Raw genomic sequence first — 23,674 nt, 5'->3', positions numbered from 1 at the left:
CTTGTCTCTTGCTGTGGCAGCTGTGAACATATATACTATTGATTGTTAATGTGTGATATAAATCCGGCTGGAGCATGCCCACTAATTGGTTTGAGAGCTAGATATAGACAATGCTGTCTTATAGTAGCTTGTGTAGATAGGCCTAGTCATAGGGTTAATTCTGCTTGACAGCACATCAGCAGCATCTTGAGAGTAATTACCCAACAGAAGTTTTCCCACAGCCGGACTGAGAGCTTCAAAGGCTTCTGAATTTACAACCAGTATTAACCTATATCTGAAACATAATGTTCCCACAAGGGCTCACATTTTTTTCTCCTTCTTATTAAATGTATGGGGTTACTAGGTTCATTTACTCTGTGAAGAGCTTAGTGAAAAATTACTTGCTGTTGAATAATTGAAAATCTTGAATAATAAGTAAAGAGGATAATTTTAAATTTGAGTTTTTTATTGCTTTATTATATTACTGAAACAAGTTAATCTGTAAAGATTGGGTACTTTTTTTTTTTTACATAATTTATTCTCTTTCTCTCAAAAACAAGCTAAAAAGTTAATATCTTTTCCATACTGCGCTATCTCTGTGGATATGTACATGTTTAGAGGACCTAGGGTTATGCATGCATTTAAAATGGTTAAAATAAATATGTATTTACATTTTAAAAAGCTGTCTTACTTGTTGATGCATGTACTGAAACCTAAAACTATTGCATCTTTTATCCCCCTCATAAAATCAGTTATTGTCTAACAAGCAATTTTTATATCATAAAAAATTTCTTTCTCTTTGCAGGTCAGAAACCAAATTTGACTCTGGTTCAGGTATGTTTACATTAATAATGTTATTCTGAGTATATTTTATTTACATTATTCTCTGAGGAGTAATGCATCAGATCAAGAACCATTTTGATTTTAAACAGACTAGGCAGACTCTTTTCAAAACATGAACCCCACCTCAAAGCAGGGCTGTTGGCTGCTTGGAATCTTAACTTGGTGGTGTTCACGTTGGGATTCTCGATAGCTCTGAAATAAGTATTAAATGCTCTGTATCTGCAGAGCTTCATTTTAAAAGCAAAGGAGGGGGTTGTACCTACTCATTGCTAAAAATAGAATATTATTCTCTCACTGGACAAAGCATCCTGGGTAATTTAAAAATTCTCTGCAAGTGACTTGTCATCACATATGGGTAACAGATACATTTAATCCAGCAAACTGCAGAGGGTTTTAGCCAATAGAAATAGATATTTGTCTATGACTTACTAATTTTTAAAAATCTGTTTTGTTGGGGAGGTGGGTAATGGAAAATGAAGGTCACCTTAAGCCATTATTTTGTATCTATCAAGACAGTCTCACAAACAGTGGCGTATCAGCCTCATTAGATGTTTTCTTCTCATTAAGCATGAATATAGCTATATAATCCTTACATTTGACTGTGTCTTTGTGTCACTCGCTGAGATGTACGTGCTTCATAGTTTCTGACGGTGTTTGCAATTAAAGCACAAAAACTACCTCATGTTCAGTACAAAGGAATTATGCCCTTTAGTGAACTGTTATAGATAAATAAACATTAATTTTCAATTTCAGGAGAAAATAGTTTGCAGAAAATATATAACTTATTGAATTTAAAAGTAACATTCTTACTCTGGTTTGAGTTCCACTATGTTTTAACTTAAAAGTTTTCGTTTATTATTTCACAAAGGGACCAAAGACTATGTTATTCTTTTTGATAGTGGTGTTAAGGAGCCAACATGCTTTTCTTCTTCAAAACCTGTATCTTTCTTTTGAATTTCTCCAACTTGGTGAGACCCTTTAAATATGAAGTCTGTACATTTGAGTTAACAATTTCACCTAATTTGAGAACTGTGATTCCAGAAATCTTTCCATTCTATGTGATCTTGGGCTTCTGAATCACATGTGACAGTGGTAGCATAAGATAAACATCTCTGGTTTACAATGTTGACGATATGGAGACTAAAGGCATGATAGCATTGTATCCACTATTTGACTTTTTTATTGATTCATAGGAGGCGACTCAAAATGGTGTAAAAAGTCTTTGCCATTTTTTAATAGTTAAAATATTTAAATATAATAAGAGATAAATGAAAAAACTGAGAATGAATTTTTATATAAAATCGCATGTCTTTTTACCATTGCCAGTCAGTCATCAAATATTTATTAAAAAGTCCACTTTGTTATGATCAAATTCCTTAAACATCAAGTCAAAAACTGGTTTTAGCCTACAGGATCTGGAATATAGCTTTTAAAAATGAAAAAGTCTACTAGGTTCTTTTTGGAGGTAAAACCTGGAAATAGTGTATAAAACTGAAATATTAGGCAGCTGCTGTCAAAGTTAGAAAATTTATGTTAAATTTTCAAAAGCAAATTAAAGTGTGCTGCTAAATTCCCGTAGTGAGAGTTAGTATTTATCATGAAAATAGTTATAACATCTGTATAGGCACACATCTTTCACTCTTGTGACCAAAGGTTTTGTTCATGATTCTTATTTTTTCCAAGTCCTAATTTTTTAAAATGTCTTTCATGGACAACATCTGCATGTCTTTGAAAACTACAAAGTTTTGTGCTCTGAAAAATCTTATGGGGAATACTGATTAAAAGTTTATTTATTCTTTTAATTTTGAATCTAAATATGTTGTGGAAATAATTCAGATGGTTTCAAATTAAGAATCAGGTAATTCTTTTTTCTTATAAATTCTTTTAGCTTAATATCAAATGAGGGAATCATGACAAAGGAAGTTAGAAATGTATTCTTTGGCATTCTATATCATGCAAATTTTGGTTAGAAATGAGGTAGCATATTGGAACAATTAAATGTATGACTTTAATAGGTTCAGGTTCTCTATTGTTCATCAAATACAGAAAGTAAACTAGCTCTGTTTAATGTTGTATACAACTGTAACATTGTTCCTGACAAAGTAAAATTTTTAAATGAAGGAAGATGCTGATCTTACTAAGAAAAAAAAAACAACCTTAAAAAAATAAATACTATGGTCAATGACTAGCCATAAAGGAAAGAATTTCAAAGTAAATATATATGTATATATATGTATTTTTCAAGTAAAGAACCCAACTTATGCAGAGCTTACTGCACATTTGCAATTTGCAGTTTGTGTAAATGAGTTTCAGGCTGTGGAGTGAGATTCAGGAGGAAGGAAGGAAAGTTTTCATTGTCAGCACATGGTAAAAAATGTCAGCTATTGAATATATACCAAAATGATCAACCTAGAAAGTGATTTAATTTTTTTCTTATCAAAATTGTATTGATTTTTTTCTACAAAAGCAAATTCACAAACAACTTCTTTGCATTTTTTTAAAGTTTCAAAAAAATTTATAATGAAAAATTTCAACTATACATAAAAGTACAGGGTGTCGTAAATGACCACCCACACATTCATTATCTAGATTTTACCGTTATCAATAATTTGCCATTTGTTTCAGTTTTCTTTTTCTGCTTTAATTATCTTAAAGTGAAATACATACATTTCATGTGATTTTTAAAGCCTAAAAATTATAGATTGTGTTGATTTATTGAAACAGATCATTTTTTTTGAGGTTTTTATTTCTCTCAGAAATTTGAGTCACATACAAATTCTTATGGAAAGGATCTTGACATTACTGTGTCCACATTCAGTTAGAGATGTTGAATGTTCTATTCATGTGACGAAGGTTAAGAAAAACTTTAATCAGAAGGTGCTGAATTAATTCTAATCTGAGAACCCCAGAATCGTCCTATCCTCAAGATTAATTTGATGAAAATTTTAGCTGCTTTCTAGCTGTGTCCTCTATGTACTGAGTTGTAGCCTGATTAAGTTCCGTTTCTGTTGATTTATAACTCAATCACCTAAAGGTTTCAGCTTTGTCAATTGAGAACAATCAGCCTACCTTCTTTCTAAAGGAGTTTTAAGGGTTCCATTTTAATACTGTTTCCTAGCTGATGTACTAATGTTGCTTGCCTATGATCCTGTGTAGTTGGTGATTTTACTAATAGAGTAAAACAGACTTCCTTTTATGTTCAGAAGTAGCAAGAAGCTGTGCTCTTCTCCCCACCTCCCAAGAAGGGAAGTTAGTTGATGCTGGAGGAAGCAGAGCATTGAGTTTAATGTAGTGATTAAACATGAAAGCCATATATCAAATCTCAGGAGAAACATGCTTTTGAAAGAGGCAGAGAACTGTGGAGCATATTGCATGATAGGCTATGTAAACAGAGCCCTGGAGGTCAGTGTGTGGATGCAAACCAATTAAATAAAGAACTTACTGGCTTTGCTTTCTATCATCTGGATGGGGAGGATCACAAGTTAACATGCATACGGTCGAAGTGTAAACTTTGCTTGAATAAGCTGGGCACCTTTGGAAACTTCATTAACTCTTTCAATTCACTACTGAGGTTGGTTGGGTTTTGTTTTGTGTGTTGTTGTTGGTTTTTAGAAATTTAACCAAAGTCCTTCGAAAGTTAAAACAAAACCCAAAATATATGCTCTCTTGGCCCTTCTGTACATACCTGTCAGCAAAGGTGCTAGTAAAGAGTAGAATGGAAGACAAAGCAAAGAATGAATTGCTGAAAAGACCAGAGTTGGCTGTGTAGTCAAATTTCAAGGATGTGCACATGTCTTTTAAAAACAACCCATTTGGAAAAACAGAGCTCTCGCAGAATAACTGAAAAAAGATGTTTTTCTCGTATCCTGAACTCTGGGTATAAGGAAAAGATATAGTTGGAATTTACTAGTCACTATATAACATCAGGATATTGTTATTTCTGTTCTATTAAAATAGAATAGTTTTCTGACCAAGAAGAACATGAAGCCTATAAGTTAAAAACTGTATGTTAAGGACTGCCCAGAGTCTAATTCTGTGGTCCTAACCTTCTCAGGCAATGTTTGGGTGAGAACATGAAATACCAAGTTAAATGGTATAGTTTCATGGTCCATAAACATTCAAAACAAAGATTTTTTTTTTTTTTTTCTGTAGAGTCATGTTGGCTGAGAAAGTGAATAAGCTTATGTTTAGTGCTTGTTGATTCTGGGCTGCTTGGAATAGCAGTACTAAGGAAATGGGCTCATAGAACACAGCAACTCAAAGGTATAAGATTTCATGAAAGCAAATTATGGAGGATTAAGGAACCTAATGAGCGTGGTTTAGTGTCGAGAGTGGAGGAGAGAGCTCACTATTAAATAAAGCCCAAGAGTGTACAAGGTTAGGAGATCCTAAAAGACACGATAATAAAAGGCACAACAGAATATAATTATCCTGAGAGGAAAAAAAAAAAAAAAAAAAAAAACTCAAAAACTCCAAGGAACAAAAAGCAGCTAGTGTCGCTTTTAAGATCTGTAGTTAAAAAGGAATCTACACCAGGGTAAGGAACTAAAAGAATATAATCAGTTAAAGCTTGAGGCAAAAACATATGGGTGGTGAAAAACAGAGTGGGCTGTTAATGGTGGTCACTAAGTTGAAGGGAAATGGGGAATTTGAACATAGTAGAACTAGAGTTTTGAAAGCTTATTAGCAAATGAGACCATCTGCCTTACATAGTAAGCCTTTCTCAAGAAATATTAATAAGGAAAACATTTTCAGATCTTAGAAATGTGAGAATATGTTGACAATACTTTTTAGTTCCTACAAATCAATTTTGTTATTTTAAAATTTCTTATTTTTAAAGTTCTCATAACAATGAAGAACCAGGAAATAAAATATAAATCTCTATAAGAGTATTGAAATCTGTCTTTGGGCATCCTTCATTAATAAGAGAATACTGGGCTTCCCTGGTGGCGCAGTGGTTAAGAATCCGCCTGCCAATGCAGGGGACATGGGTTCAAGCCCTGGTCTGAGAAGATCCCACATGCCGCAGAGCAACTAAGCCTGTGCGCCACAACTACTGAGCCCGTGTGCCACAAGTACTGAAGCCCACGTGCCTAGAGCCCGTGCTCCACAACAAGAGGAGCCACTGCAATGAGAGGCCCGCGCACTGCAACCAAGAGTAGCCCCCGCTCACCACAACTAGACAAAGCCTGAGCCCAGCAACGAAGACCCAATGCAGCCAAAAATAAATAAATTAAATAAATAAATGTTTTAAAAAAGAAAATGTTGACTGTTCATCTATTCATTCATTCAACATACATTTATTAGGCGTACTATATGCCAGATGCTGAGGCTATAGCTATGAATCGGGGGGGATACAATTCCTTCTCTCACAGAATCTTACAGCTGGTTGGTCTATTGTACAAATTCACATGGATTTCTTTGCATATTTAGCTGAGAAGGGCTAACAAGGTTAAATTTGGATCCAGATGGTGAGTTAAAGAACTCTTGATATTTAAATGTAAGCTAATATATTTTAAGTTTTGACAAATTCACCTTTCGTTACTTTATTCAAACCACATCACTGTTTTCTACTTTAAAGAGAACACTTTTAAGAGAACAGCCTAATAATGCTAATGGCTGGTGTTTAGTTTTTCTATAGCTTTTAATAAGGAGTGACATTTCACATTTGATTATCATTAAGAGAGATTAACTTAGAAGAGAACAATGACAAATGTTTGTGGATACTATTCTCTTCACTTTTATTTATTTTTTAATTCATTCTTTTACTGGATCCTATTCAAGGTTGGCCTGGAAAATCAGGCAGTCTCTCCTCTATAACAATCTTATGGGATTGTGTAGAAGCAAGTGGAGGGGACATAGCCCTTCATCTCCCTTTATAAACTAAATTAAAGACCAGGAAGCAGCAAGGCATGTTGGCTAAGTACTGAGGTGCTGGAGCATATAAATCTGAATGAAGTTTTTCTTTACTCCCAATAATTTTCAATTGGTTTTCTTGGATTTCATGTATACCATTATGTCATAGACTTAAACTGTATTTTCTTTCTTTCTTATTTAGAATTAAAGCATTTATAACTATAATTTTCCTTTACTAAAGCTTTAACTGAACCCAGGAGATGTTTAAATATTGTATTTTGAATAGTTGCAGTTTTGATTTTCTTTTGGACATATTGATTAGGGAAGTTTTTAAATTTCCAAACTTTCTGCTTGCTACTTTTGTTAGTAATTTTCAGTTTCATTGCTTGATGGTCAAAGAATGTGACTTTACCACTTTTTAGTAAGTCTGTTGTTCATTACTTATTAGAATTTTATTTTGGGGCCTAGTGGGTATTTAATTCTTGTTACTCTTCTGTGGGTGATTTGAAAACTATATTCTCTGCAACATAAAGGGTTTGATGCATAGTTATTGGCTCAACCTGATTCATTATTTTTATCATTATTTATTTGGTTTCTATTTTATCTGACAAGGACTTTGAGAGGAGAGACAATTTGTCATTCAGTGTTTTTTAACCTGAATTCCATCTCCTTAGATATCACCATCCCTGTGTTGTCAGCTCCACGTGCTCTATATATTCTGGTGCTAGCCATCTTGCTTAGGTCATGAATTGTACTTGTTCTCTTGTAGAGAACATTATTCCAAAGCAGTGCCCATGGAAATGAAGGCTGTTCTAATTAGGAAACTTATGTTATTCCAAATTTATATGTGAAGCAAGAGGTTGTTTTACCACTTGTAAATACACGTGCTTGCCCCTTCCCTCTTGCCCTCAACACCACCCCATAGCTTTATAAGGAAAAAGGCTCTGAGCCATCATACGATGCAAACCTTTGTTTTCTCCACTTAGCATCCTCCCCTACTCCTTCATCTGTCTGGCAAGATTCTGTTTATGTCTTAAGGCTCAGATCAAGCATTGCCCCCTCAATTAAATATAGTCTTCCTTTACACCCTCCCAAGAGTTAATCATCCCTTCCTCTGTGCAAACATTGGATCTTGTATTTACATTTACTATAGCATTTATTATCTGCTATAATTATTTGTGTGGATCCCTCTTCCTCTTCAAGTCTGTGAGTCTCTTGAAGGCAAGAATCATGTCTTATTCACCTTTATAACTTCCGTATCCAATGTGAAATAGTCAATAAACAAAAATTCAGTGAGGTTGGGAGTCTTTGTTCTGTTCTCCAATTGTGATTGAAATGCTTAACTAATGACCAAAGAATTATTCTCCCCTCTCTTAGTGTAGAGTTGTTGCTGGCAAGTGGCTACTCGGCCAGAGATTACAATTTCCAGCCCCTTTGCATCTGTGTGGGGACATATGACTAATTCTCCCAGTGGAGTACGTGTCATTTCTGGGCTAAGCGGATTAAGTATTCAGTATGCCTTCCCACATCTCACTTCCCCTTTTGAGGTTACATCAGAGGTACATGTTGAACATGATGGCATCACAATACGGAAGGGGTCTTGGTTCCTGAGTCATACTTGGAAGAGATCCACTCGGGAGAGCTCTTCACCCAAGAACATCTTCATTGGCCTTTATGTAGAGGGAAATAAACTTTTATTGTAATAGGCCACTGAGATTTTGCCATTGTTTATGAGGGCAGCTAACGTTACATAGCCTGACTAGCTCAGTGCCTAGAATACTCCCTGGCAGTAGTTGGTACTCATTGATTACTGTTGGACAAATGATAAAATTAATGGGTAGGGATTACATTATCTAACCTAAAGATGATCCTCTAAACTAATGATCATACAAATATAGTAGGTTCATAATATAGTATATTATGTTCTGTATAATCACTGGGCCTATCAGTTAGTGATTGCCGCAGTAACAAAGTGTAAAAGGACACCTTAAAAAGCAGTGACTTAAAACAACAATATTTGTGCTCACATGTCCATGAGTGGGAGTGGGCTTGGGTGGGAGTTGGTTGACATAAGCTAGTCACAGGTTGGGTTCAGGTCTGCTCCACAAGTCTTGTCATTGATGATAAAAGGTAACAAAGCAAGCCCAGCTATGCAAGCATATTTCAAGCCTCTGCATCAGATCTGCTAGCGTCCCATTGGCCAAGCAAGTTGCATGTCCAAGCCAAAAGTAAAGGAATAGAAAGAGCTCTTCCCTTCCCACTTGTCATGCAGGTGTAAGTATCCTGTCTTTCCTCTAGTGGGCAGAACTGCCGAGTCACATGGTAATGGGTGTGGAGACAGGGAGGGGAGAGGAATAGGAGCCAAAAATTGAATCTACCGCATTAGAACATTATGTCCTCAGATCAGTTATTTAGTAAAAATATGTATAGAGTTAGAATGATTATATTTTTAAGTGGATCCGGTTCCTTCTATATAATTGCATTATTTGGTAACCTAAGTTCAGATGTGATATTAATGGATATATGATGAAAATATTTGTATAATGCTTTACCATTTAAAAAGTATTTTAATTAATCAGATTCGAGACTCACAAAAATCTTTGTAAGATACACAGGGATATTTTTACCAGCGAAGGACTTGAGATACGGAAAGGTTAAGTGATTTGCCACATAAATAGTAAATGGCCAATCTAGGATTGGACTTCAGATCTCCAAGTTGTGAGGACTGTGTCCTTTTTATTAGATCATGAGATAGTTATTTTAATGAGCAACTTTTGTTTTTAACTTTTCTATTATTAGCTTTTTATTTTATATAATTACTATGTTTAGTAACTATTATACATTATAAATTATTAAATTTAATCTTTTATCAAACATAACAATGTGATTATAAACACACCTTAAAAATACAAAGTGTAGTACAGATTTATAAATGATTACAATGTGGCTGGTTTGTAGGCCATTGAAAATGTCGCTGGCAGTTTCCCAAGAGGCCTGAAAAGATAGTATCAATTGCCTTGGTGAATTTTCTGTGTTCTAGTATCTAGTCAAACTTTCAGGCTCAGAAACCTAGATGTTTCAGTATCTCTCAGGGATGGACTCATGTTGACAAACCCAAAGGATGGATGGATGAAGCTAAAATGCCAATGTATTTGTTTACAATGAGAAATATAATTTTCACATGGCTCAGAATACTTACATCTGCACGATCAGTGTCTTCTTTCTCTGGTCAAGCTATATGACTCACAAAATCACCGTAAGAACTCATTATATCAATTTGTCGAAATAAATCATTTGGGTTGGGGCTGAAATTTCCTTACTATTGTATATTATCACCCTAAAGGCAGACCTACATAGGGAGTCAGATCATATCCAGAAAGTGGCCCTGTTGAGCACAGAAAAAGAACAAAGGGAAACAGACAAATTGAATGTTTAGCTTTATGAGTTAAAGTTAACATGAATTGTCTATCTCAAAATAGGGATGGTCCTGGCCATTGAGACCTTATTTAACTTGATATTCATTGGCTTCAGCTTCATCCATCTGTATAAAAGATAGTTTTGCCACTGGACCTGGAAAACATAGTACAAGTCCACTACTTAAGACTTTGTTTCCAAGTTCTTGGAGCAGGAGATCATGTGTAGTAACTTTAGAACTTAAAATTTATAATTTAAATGTTTCTTAGCTATTGAAGCGTATATTAAAATTTTAATGGTTTAACACACCACTTCAGCATACTAAAATTAAGATGTAGACCAAGGTCAATATATAGATCAAGGTAGAGGACATTTCCATTACCCTAGAATGTTCCCTCATATTTTCCTTCAGTCACTCCCCACTCCCCAGAGGCAACCACTATTCTGACTTCAATCACCATTGATCAGATGTCTGTTCCTGAACTTCATATTAAATAGAATCATACTGGGACTTCCCTGGTGGCTCAGTGGTTAAGAATCTGCCTGCCAATTCAGGGGACATGGGTTTGACCCCTGGTCCGGGAAGATCCCACATGCCACGGTGCAACTAAGCCGTGTGCCACAACTACTGAGCCCACGTGCTGCAACTACTGAAACCCATGTACCTAGAGCCCGTGCTTCTCAACAGGAAAAGCCCCCCGCTCGCCGCAACTAGAGAAAGCCCGTGCACAGCAACGAAGACCCAACACAGCCAAAAATAATTTTAAAAAAAAGAAAAAAGAAAGTTAAAAAATTAAGTAAATAAATAAATAAAAAATAAAAGCTAGTTGTTTAATATCCAGGGTATGGATGTATAGTACAACTTATTTTTAAAAATAAATAAATAAATAAAATAAAATAAAATCATACAGGATGTACTCTTTTGCATGTGATATCTTTTGCTCTCTGTAATGTTTCTGAGACTCACCCATGTTATTTGTAAGTACCAGGAGTTATTGCTGAGTAGTATAAGTTGGGATGCATATTTTGGTCCAGTTCTGGCTACCATTCATGCAGTTGTGTTTACTATGAGTAGTCTCTGTTTCTAACATTCTAAGGCCCAGAATACTGTTGTTAATGCATTGAGCCAGTATGTAGACGTTTTTAATACTTTGATTCTGCGTGGTCAGTCAAATTGCCTGTGCATGTAGAGCACTTACTCTGCTTAAGACATGGTGAAGGATATATGAGTATGACACAGTTCCTGCCCTCATGGAGCTTATAATCTAATTGGAGAGGTGAGATATATACACACACAGTAAGGTATCTTTGGGTGCAGGACAATATGAGTGGTTCCAGTAATAGAGTCCTAGTAGAATTTAGAAGAAGGGGGATTACTTTAGGCTACGGTGATTGATGAGGGTGATTGATTCCTTGTTGGAGGTAGAACTTGGATCTTCGAGGGTAGAGTTTAGGTAGATATAAAGACGGAGATCATTTTAAATAAAGAGTCAGTTGAAGGCAGACACAGAGGCAAAGGTGCAAAATATATTTGAAGAACAGTAAGTAAACCAATTTGCCAGAACTGGAGGATTTTTGCTTGGGACTAATGGTATAGTTGGGAATCTATTACAGACCACAGGTTAGAGAATTTGGACCTAATTCTGTGGACAATAATAATAGTAACAATTGCTAACATTGATTGTATATTACTGTGTGACAGGCATTGTACTAAGTGCTTTATATTTACTAACTTATTTAATCTATAAGAGCTATACATAATTATTTCCATTTTATAAATGAGTAGACTAAGGCACAGAAAAGTTGGATATTTTGCTGAGATTCAGGTACCTAGTAAGTGACAGAACTGGGATATGATCCTAAGTAGCCTGATTCTAGAACCCATAGTCTGAACCATTATGCAATTTTTAAAAACCTAGAATATAAGTTGATATGATGCAAAAATTATGAATTTTTACTCATACATCCTTTTACTCATACACATGACATACACATCCACACAGCCACATGTTTGTAGAAATTTTCTCCTCCAGAAAGTAGATTCCATAGTCTGTTGAGAAATGGATTTTGCTAGTGATGTATAGTTTTGGTTTCTAAATGCAGATCATCCCCCCCCCCAGCACTAAATCACCTGCTGAAAAAGATATTTACATGGGATTTGTTGTAAAAACATGATAGATGAAGAATTAACTGGCTCTAGAGAATTGATAATCGTTTTGTTGGTGGGCCAACCCCTTATTTTTAATATAGTTCAAAATTAATATAATTCAATTCATACAGCTTACTATAGTTTCAATAGGAAGTGAAAGTGCTTACTTTATATTGATAGATATCCATCAAGTGGAATGAACTGGTGGCCATCATAACTATCTTTGAGGCAGTAACCGATTATTTGTCAATTCATGTTGATTGACATATCTTCGTCATTCCTGGGCAGAAATATCAAAATTGATATTAAAATACTGTAATCTAAAATGACAATGCTGGACTTCCCTGGTGGCACGAGATTAAGAATCCGCCTGCCAATGTAGGGGACACGGGTTTGAGCCCAGGTCTGGGAAGATCCCATATGCTGCAGAGCAGCTAAGCTTGTGCACCACAACTACTGAGCCTGCACTTTAGAGCCTGCGAACCACAACTACTGAGCTCGCTTGCCTAGAGCCCGTGCTCCGCAACAAGAGAAGCCACTGCAATGAGAAGCCCGCGTACCACAAAGAAGAGTAGCCCCCGCTCGTCGCGACTAAAGAAAACCCGCGCACGGCAACAAAGCCCCAACACAGCCAAAAATAAATAATAAGTTAATTAATTAATTTTAAAAAAGATATCTATACTTTATAAAAAAATTAAAAAATAAAATGGCAATGACTTTTTAGTTATTTTTATGTCTTAAAAAAATTTTAGTACTGTCTTTCGTATTGTAGAACTAGTTTATAGGAAAGAACATTTTACAAGAGTTTCTTTTGATTTTTTTTTTAAATAAATTTTTATTTATTTATTTTTGGCTGCATTGGGTCTTCGTTGCTGCACACAGGCTTTCTCTAGTTGCGGCGAGTGGGGACTACTCTTTGTTGTGGTGCGTGGGCTTCTCATTGCGGTGGCTTCTCCTGCTGTGGAGCACAGGCTCTAGGTGCGTTAGCTTCAGTAGTTGTGCCTCGCGGGCTCTAGAGCGCAGGCTCAGTAGTTGTGGCACACGGGCTTAGTTGCTCTGCGGCATGTGGGATCTTCCCTGACCAGGGCTCGAACCCGTGTCCCCTGCATTGGCAGGCGGATTCTTTACCACTGCGCCACCAGGGAAGTCCCTCTTTTGATTTTTAAATTAATTTTTCCTGGATAGGAATCAAAGACGAACAAATTAAAAGTAAATTTTTGCTTGATGACCACTAGTCTTTTAGTGAATTTTCAATATATGTGTTTTGGAGAATCAAACCCTGTTCCTTAGTTAGGAACTTAAATGGTCAGATATCTGGCCTATGTGGTGATCAAATGCTGCAAATTAGTAATCTTCCATCATAGCTGTACTGTTTTTTTGTTTTTGTTGAAATTAAAGACATTTAACTGATATATATTAAAGACTTTTTTTTTCTTTTTTTGTAATCTGCCTTCCTTCCTAGTTATCATGTTTGCTTCTTTTGCTCAGTCTTCATTTTCTCTTTCTACCTTTTATAAAATTTTTTAAAAAATATTTATTTATTTATTTATTCATTCATTCATTCATTCATTTGGCTGTGCCAGGTCTTAGTTGCGAAGTGCGGGCTCTTAGTTGCGGCATGCAGGCTCTTAGTTGTGGCATGAGGGCTCTAGTTCCTTGACCAGGGATTGGACTAGTGCCCCCTGCCCTGGGAGCGTGGAGTCCCAACCACTGGACCACCAGGGAAGTCCCTATTAAAGACATATTTAGTCAACATTATATTTTCACACAGTAGCATGTGGTAATGTTTGTTGAATAAGTGATGAGTGAATGAATGATAAATGGAATGATGTTGAGTTTTGCAAAGAAAAGTATTTTGCCATTTCCAAAATAATACAGAATATTTACCACTTATAAAAATATTTTTCTTCAAAAAATGTACCTATAAATTACCTTGCATCCAAATCATTCACGCTATTGATGGAACACCATTATATAGAAGGTGAGATATGTAAACGACAAAAAGAAAATTCGATAACAATGAATATGTTTTACAGCAGAACATAACAACACAAAACACCAATGCAAAGATTTAAGTTTTATAGCCTATCAAATTAGTAAGTCTCAGGCTGCCCAACCAATCAAAAATAGAGTTTGAGGTACTATACTAACATATTAGATTTAAATTCATTTCTATGCTGAATATTCTATTAAAGCAAATTCAGTTTTTCCCGTGTGGTTATATACTAAAGTAAAATATACTTTTATTGTACGAATGAAAATGGCATTGAAACTCATTCAAATGTAATATCAATACATTAGCGTTATCTTTGTAGGCATTTATTCAAATTTATTGCATTTTGTGGCTTGCTTTATATTAATTTTTATCTACATATTTGCCTTTTAAATTATACTATATGGAAATTTATTCGATTTATTTTTTATCGTGACCTGTTTCTTAGTTAGTAGTACTCCATAGTTGTTTAGATATGTGACTTTTGCTGATTTATTTATTGAGACATTTGTTGGTTTTTAAATTCTAAGCAATGTACTAACATATTTATTTTTCTAGCTATATGATTTTATTTTTGGGGGGATTGTAGAAGAATATTGCATATCTACAACTTAAAATTGCCTTTAGTTTCAAGTATATGTGTTAATATATAAGAGAACTAAAATTTCCCCCCAAAATCTAGTTTTAAAATCATTTTAAATTCATTCATGATGAAATACAATTTTCCCCCAAAAGTTTTCTGTGTAAAATTAGTATGCATTTTATGCAACCTGAGAATTTTATAAAATTTTATGAAAATACAGTCATGTCAGATGTAGAAACAGCTTCGTAGAACTACACATTATGATGTTTTGTTAAAACGATATAAATTTTTATAAATGAATAAATTAATAAAAAGGGAAATTTTAGTGCCAAATGAATACCATTTCATCAATTTGGAAGTTTAATGTAACCATGCTCAATTCCACAGTTGTTTGTTGATTACACACTCAGGTAGAGCTTTGCATGTTGCCCTAAGCAAGCTATTTGTTAATTATTTTAAAATAATTTAGTATCTAACAGAAATAAGTTTCAGAGTAGAAATAAACTACCGTTAGGGTATTCTTACATGACTGTGATAAGCAGGGAACAGTCACCTCTCTCTGCTACTTGTTTGTTTTGTAGTTAACGAGGCCAAGGGAGGGAAGCTTTTGATGATTTTGTGCTTGTGTGCCTACACATACCTAAGGAAAAAATAATCACAGATCCCAGTATCAGTTTAATTATGCAGTTGATTTAACTGTTGATTCAACAGCTAGTTACTGTTCATAATATTTTAGTATTTGTAAACTTGGTGGCATGGGTGACAATAGAGTAATGATAAATGAATATGTTTTCCTAAAGTAGGAAATTATATAAATGAACAAAGATGCTTTGTTAGTGGGATTATTTTAAATGTAAAGACATGCAGCTTAATAATAACCAACTTTATTACTTAATAGACATGACTCTATAGATTTGAGGAAAATGTTTAAAGACAGCTAAATTATATTTTTACACATGGTTAATTCTAATCTTTATCTTATAACCAATTTAAAAAATATATTTTTATGGTTTTTCAAAAGACTGTTTTGTAGAAATCCAAAGTATATCATGTCTTAGCAATTATTTTTTTAACTGCCTTTTAGACATTCCCCAGTTTGAAAAGTAATTAGACTAATTCTCATCTCTATCCTGTAACCAGTTTATAAAAAAGTAATCTTTTATATTCTTTCAAAATACTTCAAATTTATCCATTAGAAATCTAAAAGATACCATGTCTTACTTTTATAAAATGGTTGGTAGGAACTTACTTCTCTACTTTATTCTTCTTATTGCTAGATTTAATAATCTTTCTCTTTTGGCATGATTTTTCAAGAAGGTATTTTTCCAATTCATATGAATTTTGATATATATGATGTGTCACCACACAAGTCATGGGTATACATAACAGAAAGATGAAAGCATCTATATTTATCCGTTACCTGCATTTCTCACTAGGAGTCAACAGAATGGCTGTATATGAGATGATCAGAAACAGGAAAGCTATGGTTTAGAAAATGTTTTAATCTGTTTCAAATAACAGCAGGGCAATCTGGTAAAAATGACATGATTAATGACTGAAGAAGATTAAAATATTTTCGCATTCTGTTTTTAATGACCACTATCTTAAGTTTCTACTCTAAAATTTATAACTAGTAAAATATTACAGAAAAAAATATATCCTTCATAATCCACTGGAAGTTGTGTTTTACCTTATCAAATTGTGCCTGCTTTTTAACCAAAACAGCATAAATTAAAAACAAATTTTAACTAAAATACAGCTTTTGTGCTATTCTTGAATATATCCATTATATTCTTGAATATATTCATTAATATTTATTAGGTTAGGTTCAGCATAAAAAGCTAAAATTATTGTTTTCAGTTAGGCAAGGTAGCATTTCAGTCAATATGTAATTTTAAAATTTACCTTTACAACTAGGCAGATCCTCATCATTTGGAAGTAAGTCATTTTAGAGAGTTTAACTATAAATGTTTTCTATATGTATAAATAGGTGGCAAATATAACTATTAATTTTGGAGTTTTGCCAATTGATTCTAGTTGTTCTGTCTTTTTTATCCAGAGATAATGATGTGTATTCAGCCTCTGTAATATTTACCTAGAGGAAGTCTTTTTAATCCCTCATTTTGCTCCTTCAATGAGGTTATGTGTAAATACTACATAAAATGGCAAATGGAAAAAAGTCTGTTTTGTCTAAAGATACCATTCATCTTAAACAAACACATCAGTCTGTCTTTTGAAAGCATAGTGATACGAGTTTTTTTGGTGGGAAAAGGAGGAGGATGGATAAGACCAAAGCAAAAATATGTTGCAAATTATATGAACTGTTATTAAATCCCCTTAAAAATTGGATAAATTTTTCTGATTGTGTCTAATTAAGGGAATCATCTCACCCGCATCCCTACACTGTTCCTGTGCTTCTTAATTTCTATCACCACTGGCATACCATATTTTTAAAAACATGCATTGATTTCTGATAAAAATCTGAAGCTAATTTTTAATCAGGTATAGCACAATTTTCTGGAAAACCATGTATATGAATTTATAATTCCATATAAGGAAAGGAATATGTTAATTTATTTTAATTATTTCTAATTTGGAACTCAACAAAATGGAATAAAATAACTTTATTTAACTTCCATTCCTATGAACTCTTTGGGGTCAGAGGCTCTTTTTAATTTCTCTATTATATTTATCCCCAGCACTAGGCACAATTAGGTCACAAGTGATGACTGAATAAATGTTTACTAAGCTAATGCCAAATGAATCAATCTTTAATTGCTTATGTTCGGTTAATTACATTTATTATGAAAACCAGTATATTTGGTATTGTTCCTGACATATCTTGTCTTCTTTGTATTATGCTTGCTGTCCTTGTCCTTTTCTTTCCTTTTTTTCCTTTGGTTGCATCAATTAAGTTTTTACTCTTTTTAAAAAACTTCTAGTTATAAGTTAAACATAGGTTTCTATTTGTTAATTTTAAGAAACATATTTGACCTGGTATTTTTGTTAATGTTGGGAATTAATTAAAATCTATAACCTCCTTCCATTTCTCCCAATATAAGAACTTCAGTATTTTTTTTTTTGTCTGTGTTGGGTCTTCATTGCTGTGCACAGGCTTTCTCTAGTTGTGGCGAGCAGGGGCTGCTTTTTGTTGCAGCGCGCGGCCTTCTCATTGCGGTGGCTTCTCTTGTTGTGGAGCACGGGCCGTAGAGCGCGCGGGCTTCAGTAGTTGCGGCACGTGGGCTCAGTAGTTTCAGTGCCTGGGCTTCAGTAGTTGTGGCGCACGGGCTTAGTTGCTCCGCGGCATGTGGAATCTTCCTGGACCAGGAATCAAACCCGTGTCCCCTGCAATGGCAGGTGGATTCTTAACCACTGCGCCACCAGGGAAGTCCAGAACTTTAGTACTTTTAATTTGTCTCTGATCCCCATGCCCTTAGGCTGCCTCCAATCTGGAATTTTTGTAATAGTTTTCATTATGCCTCTACTTTCTTAAAAATCATTTCTTAAGCATGTTATTAAGTGTTACAGCCTTGTTGGTAACTGCTATTTAGAATTAACTATTTAATTTTACCTATATATTTACTCATCACTGTTTCTTGTGTCCTGATCTTCCTTAGATCTATTTTTCATTTTGCTGTAGTACTTCTTTAGGTATTCTTTCAGAAATGGTTCTAGATAGCAAATTATGCGAGTTACTTTATATGTAGATTATTTAATCTCACATCTCCTGATATCAAAAAGGATTCAAGGCAGAGGACATATTGAGCATTTTTTCAAGTGTGGAAGCTGGTGAAGAGAACGTACGTGGTTCTAAGATCTTTGCGTGTGCTTCCATTAAGGGTGGACTTTTTATTTTTCTTTTATATGCTAAACGTTTTTACAGGTGTGATTTAAATTTAGTTTACAACTCATTTGCTAAGAATTTCTTCTTAGAGAAAAAAAAGGAATTTGTTATGTATCAAATACTTAATAAGCATCCTTTCAATGCAACAAATACCGAGTATTGAGGAGGAACATATTAAATACAATACTTGGTAAAATGTATTAAAATATGCATTTTTCATGTTATAGCTTAAATTTGGCCTTTATAATTCTTGTGTTTTGTTTTAAGAATATTTTAAAATTAAATATATGTAAAGTAAAATTGAAAGATATATTATTATCATCTTTGATCAAATTGGAGGACAAGTTGCACCACTTTTTAAATACCATTATCTATTTTTGGATACTTAGCTAAATTAACAACATGTTAGAGCAATTCAAGGGATGAGAGGATTTCACTTTGTTTTTTTTAGTTCACAAAGATTAATGTGACAAAGACCTTTCATGTCAGTTTTGTTGTAAGAGAAGGAATAGAATTATCTGTTATGCAGATATATGTGCCTTTAATATAGACTATATTTTCTGATATTTTTCAGTCTTATCTCATTATTTCAACTTTTGGGTTTATTTATGGAAGGCTATTGTAGAGCTAATGGATGACAGGATTATAGTACAACATTAGTATCTCAATTTAAAAGCATTCAGCGAGTTAGTTTGACACAACTAAGGATATAGTTTGAAAATGAAGGGCAATGAACAAAGGGAAATAAGGGGGAAGTTTGGCAATGTGAATAAATAAAAATAAAATAAATGAAAATGAAGGGTAAATAGTCTGCATGCTTTTAGTCTTACTGTGAAATAGCCCTCCAGAAAAAAATGTACCAATTTATACTCTCACCAGTGTATAAAGTATTATTTTTTCTTACACTGACCAACTCTGAGTATTATTACTACCTTCCTATTTTCTTTACCCATCTATAGATGAAAAGTAGGATCTCATTGTTTTAACTTGCATTTTTAACGACTAGAGAGAGTGAACATTCTTCTTCTTATGTATTATTTATCATTTGTAATTCTTCTCTTGTGAATTGTTTGTTAACTTTGTGTGTGTGTGTGTGTGTGTGTGTGTGTGTGTGTGTGTGTGTTTGTGGCTGGAAGTAAGAGCCGGGCTTGAGTCAGACAGACCATCATTTAATTCCTGGCTCTTTCTTTTAAGCATTGTGTATTTTGGGGCAAGTAATGTAATCTCTCTGAGCCTACTTTCTTCATTTGTAAAACAAGAATACTTATAATACGTACGTCAATGTTATGAGGACTAAATAAAATAATATATAGTTAAAGCCCCTATGAAGTGTTTGATACACATTAGTGATTCTGCTGCTGCTGATTAAAAAAAGGATAATGCATTAAATATTTTTCCAAATTGATTGCTTGATGTTTAACTTTAAGATCTTTTTTCTCTACACAAATTTAAAAAATTTTATTAGTAGCATATGTCAGTCCTTTCTTTCGTAATATTTACTTTGGGATTACGTTAAGAAAATTGTTCTTCACACCCAATATTATAAAAATATGATGGAAATATTTTTGAATGTGACTGAGTTGTAAATGGAATCATTAATTTTAGTGACTCAGACTAAGAAAGTAGACTGATTATATGATTTTTTATTTCTTTGGGAAAATATTAGCTTTTACTCTTGTTGCAAAAATTCAGAAAACATTAATTCACATATTTAACAAGTTATTATTAATTTTTATTTTTTAAAAGACTTTGACAATACATTCCCCTGGATTATTTGTATATTTAAGAAGGGCCTAAGCTATTTTATACAATACCTTTGTGTCCGTTAGAAAATGGTGCTGTGCTTAGGTCACTGAATTAGAAAAAGCCCCCTTCTCCACCCCCCCACCCCACTGCAGATGAATGACTTCTCTGGGTCAAGGGGAGTACACAGGCTTGGGAGTGAGGGGAGCATGAGCTAGAGTTTAGCTTCCACACGACTCTTCCACCAGGTTCCTTTTGTACTGCCCAGATGGCCCCATGTTTCAGTGTTATCATAAAATGGCTCCTGAAGTCAGATTAATTTTGAGGAATTAGTGACTGATTTATCTAGAGCCACCTGCATAATTCAACTGAATTGAGTAACCTTTTATACCAGTAGTTTTATAATAAAAAAAAAAAAAAAAAAAGAAAAGCCTTTTTGTTTGAATATTGTGGGCAAAAAATAAGAGAACACTGACACAAAGCATACAGCCCTCTATTCTTCTACCCTGGGTATTAATTCATGTGTTCTTAAGGGTTGATTTCTTCCTCCCAATAAATAGTGATGTTAATGACCCATCTGAGGCCATGTCTTTTTGACTGTTTTTCTTGTTATGGGAAAATCGATAGGTATTATGTTGTGTCTCCGGCAAAATGTGCTTTGCAGAAGTCTCACCCTCTAACACTGCTTAACCATCCCATGGTGCTCCTTTCTCTTAACCCTGTATTCTTCTGTAGCCTGTTATTCATGATTCTTTCTTGCTAGCCTTGCAGCCATTTCTGCTTTGTTCTTTGGCACTCTCATTCCATGGTAAATACATTCTTTTTTATCCTCAAATCTCTTCACACAATGTTTTCTTCATTTTCTTGCTTTGAGATTTGTCTGGGTCACAAGGTCCTTCCTGCAACTGCAATTTCCCCCTACCCCCAGAGGCAGTGTCGTTAATAGCTCCTCATTACCTCCTTTAAAGCCTCAGTTTTCCTTTCTCATGTTAAGAACTCCTCTTTTGAGGTTTGTCATCTTATTCAACCACTTACTACCTTTCATCATTGCTGCGATCTATCAGCCGTTGGTAATACCCTTCATTTATTGAGGATTTTGGCTTTCCACTCTAATTCTTGCCATCCTCATGGGCCATTTCAGTGACCATGTGGACAGTCCAACCAACAGTCGGGCTTCTTCAACCTCAGTGTTCTGGCCCCTTCCTTTTCTTCCCAGTCTATTATGCCCCTCATTGTTTTACTTTCTTCTCCGTCCATCCTAGACTCTATAGTGACCATTCTTTCATTTTTGCCAGTACCCTCTGGGTTCTGGATTTCTTTCCCTTATATTGAATAGTTCCTTCACCAGGAAGCATGGCCCTGCTAAAGGAAAGAGTATAATTATTGGATAGTTGCCACTAGAGATTTATGGTCTTTAATTTCAGATCACCTCTTGACACTATTCTGCAGTCCTTCTACATCTTTATCACTTTTCTCAAATCCCCTTTTCTACTACCCATTTTTTTGTCTCAGCAATAATCTTGCTTCTTATTTCATAGAGAAATTTGAGGCCACAAAGCTTGAGTTAGAATGTTAGATGAGGAAAGAGAGGAACTCACCAATGAAAGATGTGTGGGAACATTAAAGGAGAAGAAAGAGAGCCAACTAGAAACAAAGGAACCAACTGATCTCAAGCTCATAGGTGGTGGGTGCACATCAGTGTTCAGTAGGTTGTCCCATAATAATTTTACTGAATATTAATACTGACAGCCAAAATATTGTTTAGTTGAAAATAAGAATGGGTTGGCTTCTTTCCCAGAAAATGTGATTAGTAATGGTAGTGTGTTCCTCTTCAGGGGGTAGAAGCAACTGTTAGTTAAGTAGAAATGTCTAGGATATATGCTTCTAGCTAGAGACTTTTAATTTGTGACTTTACATATGTAGGTTAAACTTACTGTGTGGATCCCCTGGCTCTGTCCTTTGCTCATAATTCATATTCATATAAGTGATACTATCATATCAAACACTGGTCAGAATATGATACAGAGAACGTTCTCAAAGAGATGGATAGGTTGTGTGTTAAAAGTTCATTTGTAGGTTGGTTGTTTTGAGCACAGAATGCATTTTACTATAGAAAGAACCTAATAGAAAAAATTAGATTTAAAGGCCAGTTCACCAAACATGTTTAACCTATAATGTACTTGAGAATACATAAGTTTCAGTAAAAAATTTATTCACAATTTTAGGTTGGGATGCCAAGAATCAACTTCCCATTCCTCTATTTATGGCATTAAAAAAAAAAAAATGATTCTCTCAGCATTAAACTCCTACAGGAGTTTCCAGCAGCTTTTATAGATGATTCGGTACAAGGTTAGCCTAAGCTAGTGAGTAACAACAGAGGAATTAAAATGAATGCTTTTGGAGTTGTGGAGATTGAGGAAGCATGAAGCCAGGGTGCTGGAAGAGTTGTCAACATGATTGTGGAAGTTATATAGGATCATGAAAACTTGGATTGGAGAGAGAAAATTTGAGCCAGGTGCTAAAAGGAAATGGGAGGCTATCCCAGGAATCTATAGATGGAGGGAAGAAGAGGCTAATTGAAGACTGCAAAAGTAGAGTTTCTTAGGCCTGAAACCACAAAACTCCTAGAAGAAAACATAGGCGGTAATCTCCTTGACACTGATCTTGGCATTGAATTTTTGGATCTGATTCCAAAAGCAAAGGCAACAAAGCAAAAGTAAACAAGTAGGACTACATCAAAAAAGCTTCTGCACAGTAGGTTGAAAATGCAACCTGCTGAATGGGAGAAAACATTTGCAAATCATTCTATCTAGTAAGGGGTTAATATCTAAAATATATAAATAACTCAGTTCAATAGCAAAAAAATAAATAATCTGATTAAAAATGTGCAGAGGATCTAAATAGCCATTTTTTCAAAGAAGACATACAGATGGCCAACAGATACATGAAAAGATGTTTAACATCACTAATTATCAGGGAAATGCAAATCAAAACCACAAAGAGATAATCACCTCAAACCTGTTAGAATGGCTGTTTTCAAAAAGACAAGAAATAACAAGTGTTGCAGAGGGTGTGGAGAAAAGGGAACCCTCCTCCACTGTTGGTAGGAATGTAAATTGGTGCAGTCACTATGGAAAACAGTATGGAGGTTCCTCAAAAAATTAAAAGTAGAACTACAATATAATCCAGCAATTCCACTTCTGGGTATTTATCTGAAGAATATGAAAACAATAATTCAAAAGCATTTATGCACCACCATGTTCATTGCAG

The 23,674-nt window shown here is 34.5% G+C and overlaps 1 protein-coding gene across 2 annotated transcripts in view; it reads left to right on the top strand.

Moving 5' to 3' along the window:
* Window positions 1-23,674, top strand: part of MSRB3 (methionine sulfoxide reductase B3) — a 160,976-nt gene that overhangs the window by 84,528 nt on the left and 52,774 nt on the right. For both annotated transcript variants that reach the window (XM_007179754.3, XM_007179755.2), the window contains exon 5: window positions 785-813. In XM_007179754.3, coding sequence (XP_007179816.1) covers window positions 785-813 — 29 coding nt within the window. The remainder of the gene's footprint in view (window positions 1-784; window positions 814-23,674) is intronic.

Source organism: Balaenoptera acutorostrata, chromosome 11 (assembly GCF_949987535.1).
Source record: "Balaenoptera acutorostrata chromosome 11, mBalAcu1.1, whole genome shotgun sequence".
Taxonomy (NCBI): Eukaryota; Metazoa; Chordata; class Mammalia; order Artiodactyla; family Balaenopteridae; genus Balaenoptera; species Balaenoptera acutorostrata.
Note: the sequence above shows the minus strand (reverse complement) of the source record. Positions and strands in the feature narration are given on the sequence as shown.